The sequence below is a fragment of the Egretta garzetta genome, unplaced genomic scaffold, assembly GCF_000687185.1.
Source record: "Egretta garzetta isolate BGI_Z169 unplaced genomic scaffold, ASM68718v1 scaffold347, whole genome shotgun sequence".
Taxonomy (NCBI): Eukaryota; Metazoa; Chordata; class Aves; order Pelecaniformes; family Ardeidae; genus Egretta; species Egretta garzetta.
Window position 1 is genome coordinate 438,818 of NW_009260184.1, and position 2,556 is coordinate 441,373.

The 2,556-nt window shown below is 55.6% G+C and overlaps 2 protein-coding genes across 2 annotated transcripts in view; both read left to right on the forward strand.

Moving 5' to 3' along the window:
- SF3A3 (splicing factor 3a subunit 3) overlaps window positions 1-721 on the forward strand; it is a 10,609-nt gene extending 9,888 nt beyond the window's left edge. The window contains exon 16 of the mRNA XM_035897443.1: window positions 484-721. Coding sequence (XP_035753336.1) covers window positions 484-561 — 78 coding nt within the window. The 3' untranslated portion in view covers window positions 562-721. The remainder of the gene's footprint in view (window positions 1-483) is intronic.
- Window positions 1-2,556, forward strand: part of FHL3 (four and a half LIM domains 3) — a 34,446-nt gene that overhangs the window by 31,154 nt on the left and 736 nt on the right. Inside the window, exon 7 of the transcript XR_004842415.1 lies at window positions 1,687-1,691. The gene's annotated coding sequence lies outside the window, so the exon portion shown is untranslated. The remainder of the gene's footprint in view (window positions 1-1,686; window positions 1,692-2,556) is intronic.

Genomic DNA, 2,556 nt, shown 5'->3' on the forward strand with positions numbered 1-2,556 from the left:
TGTGCTGCTGGTTGCACAGCTCCTGTTAGCGATGACGTGTGAGAAGCATGGGGAGCACTTCCCGTGCTGCACTGGCAGGTGGTTCTGATGGGACAGGCTCGGCCCTTTGCGTCAGAATCCTTTAATACGCTGCTTTGCAGAACCGGCGTCATCTTTGCGTTGTGAGAAGGAACAGGAACTGTTGTGAGCAGCGTGTTCGCTTCCACTAGCGCCTTTTCTTAAGCTTCTCTCACAGACCGCTTTGCAACAGCGTGCAGGGCAACTGTGGGAAATGGAGCCTGTAGTACGGCTTGTAATCGCTCTGACGCGGGGTAGGCTCTTCTCGTGGAGCCTGCTGGCAGATCCGCTGCACCCTTCACGTAGAAGGGCTCTTGGCAGGACGGTCGTGCTCAGTGGCTGCTGCTGGAGCTAAAATTCAAACGCTGTAGTACAACCCGAGTCAGGCTGTGTCCAGGCGTCTCTAAACTGTTCATTCCGTTCTAGGAGGAATATGAGGATTCCAGTGGGAATGTGGTGAATAAAAAGACCTACGAAGACTTGAAACGCCAAGGGCTGCTGTAGCTTTTCCCAAGTGAAGGATTTCGCATCTGAAAAGCAAGTGGAGATGTGTCAGCAGCTCTGGCTCCTCTTCAATTTCTGGATTTTCTATGTGCATGAATATAGATTTCGAGGATACTTTATAGAATCACTTTCTAGTAAGCCCCTTGTGAAAAGCAGACTTGTGACGTTATTTTATATTAAAAAAACCTCTTGAAAAATAAACTGATTTTAATTTAGGAAGTGCTGAGAACCTTGTCTCCTTTTGTATCCTGGAAGGAAGAGATTTGATCAGGGTGTTTTTAAAATTGCTTTTACACTGTGAATTGTCAGAAACAGTTGCTTCTCTTATTCCTGTTCGGATGGAAATTTCTCTGATGAGGATTGACTTTCTGTAAAGCTCACGTGAACGTTGCGTGCAGATGAGTAATGGTCCTATAATACATCTTGCGTTAAGCATACGGTGTTCTCTGGGCTCCTTTGCAAAACAAATTTATTTGGCTTGCATCGCTGCTTTTACATCAGGTCTGTGCCCCTGTGGAGGTTCAGCCGCTGGGATTTTTTCAGGGAATTAATCCTAGAGCTTGGTTTAAGTCGGGCCGGGTGGACAGCCTGCGGTAATTTCCCCAGCACTGTGGCAGTCCTCGAGCCCCCTCCCGCCCCTCAGGTGGGTTTCGTCTTGGTTTACAGTTGGCTTGTGCGACATCCCTAGCCTCAAAAAGCCCCTCCTCTGTTGTCACTGTGCAGGGCCCTTTGCATCTCCGGGTGCCGCGGAGCAGCAGGTGACAAACGCTTCCCCCGGGTGCTGGTTTGTGCAGCCGGTGGTTGGCAGGGGTGGGGCCGGTTGCTGGCGCCAGGCTGCGAGCCCGTGCGGCAGGTACGGTGCTGGGGGGCACTCCACGGCTGGCAGCGGCTGCAGGCTTGCACTGGGGCGTCGGGGAGCGGACGGAGAGGGTGAGTCGTGCTGCGGGCTCTTTCCTTCCCTGCCCGGGGGGAAAGTTGTTCTTGGGATGAGGCCGTGCCTGGTGGGTGTTCGTTCCTAGCCTGCCCTGGAGCTGGGTTGGGCTGTGCAGGAGTGGCACCCTGCTCGGGCGAGGTCCAGACCTGGCCTGGGTGGTGGCTGCCCTGCTCTGGAAGGCGAGAGGCCAGCCTGCGTTGTCGGCTCCATCGCTCTGAATGAACAGCCTCAGTGGTCTCTATGCAAGCTTCAGCTGTTCCAGGTCCTTGGGGAGTGCAAACTGCACCTAAATCACAAGGCAGGAGGGGAATGTTACAGCTCTCCTTGGAGAACGTGGCCACGGAGCCAGTCTCGAGTCATGCCTCCGCTGTTTCCTTAGCTAAGCAGGTAAAGATTTTTAATGAAAGCAGAGAGAGATTCCTACGACGAAGAGCTGGGCATCATGGGAAGCACCAAAGCAGGTAGAACTGCCCAAATGATGGGGGTGAGCGGCAGGGCAAGGGGCTGGGCGGTGAGAAGCTGTGCAGACACCTCTTAGCAGGCGGGATTTGACAGCAGCGTGGCAGTGCGTGCAGCGGTGTAACCAGGAGCTTTGCGCAGACCCTGCTCTGTCGTGGAGCCTCACCACGGCTGGCCAAAGCCCGTTCTCTCTGCCACGAAGCAGCAGTGGCTCCTGTTTTGCTCTTTGCCAGGTCCCAAAGGCCTGTGGCAGAGGTGCGTCTGGAAACGGGCATTTTTCACACCAGACTCTTTGGCCAAACAACTGCTTGGAGGGTCTCTTGCTGCCCTGAGCTCTGAGGGCCGGTGGGCTCGGGTCCTCCCGTGATGGGTGCTGCTGATGGGGGGGTCACATCTTCACTTGCAACAGCACCAGCAAACTGCTGCGTGGTGCCAAGTGTCATCCGTAACTACCCTGCCCTCATGCTCCTGGCAGCTGCCTGCAGCTCTGCGCATTGCCTGCGAGCACCGGTGGAGGTTTCCACACCAACGGGAGCGTGCGGCCCCCCGGGGGGCTCCTGCTCGCCAGCAGCCGTGCCCCTGGGCCCCATCCGCGGCAGGTG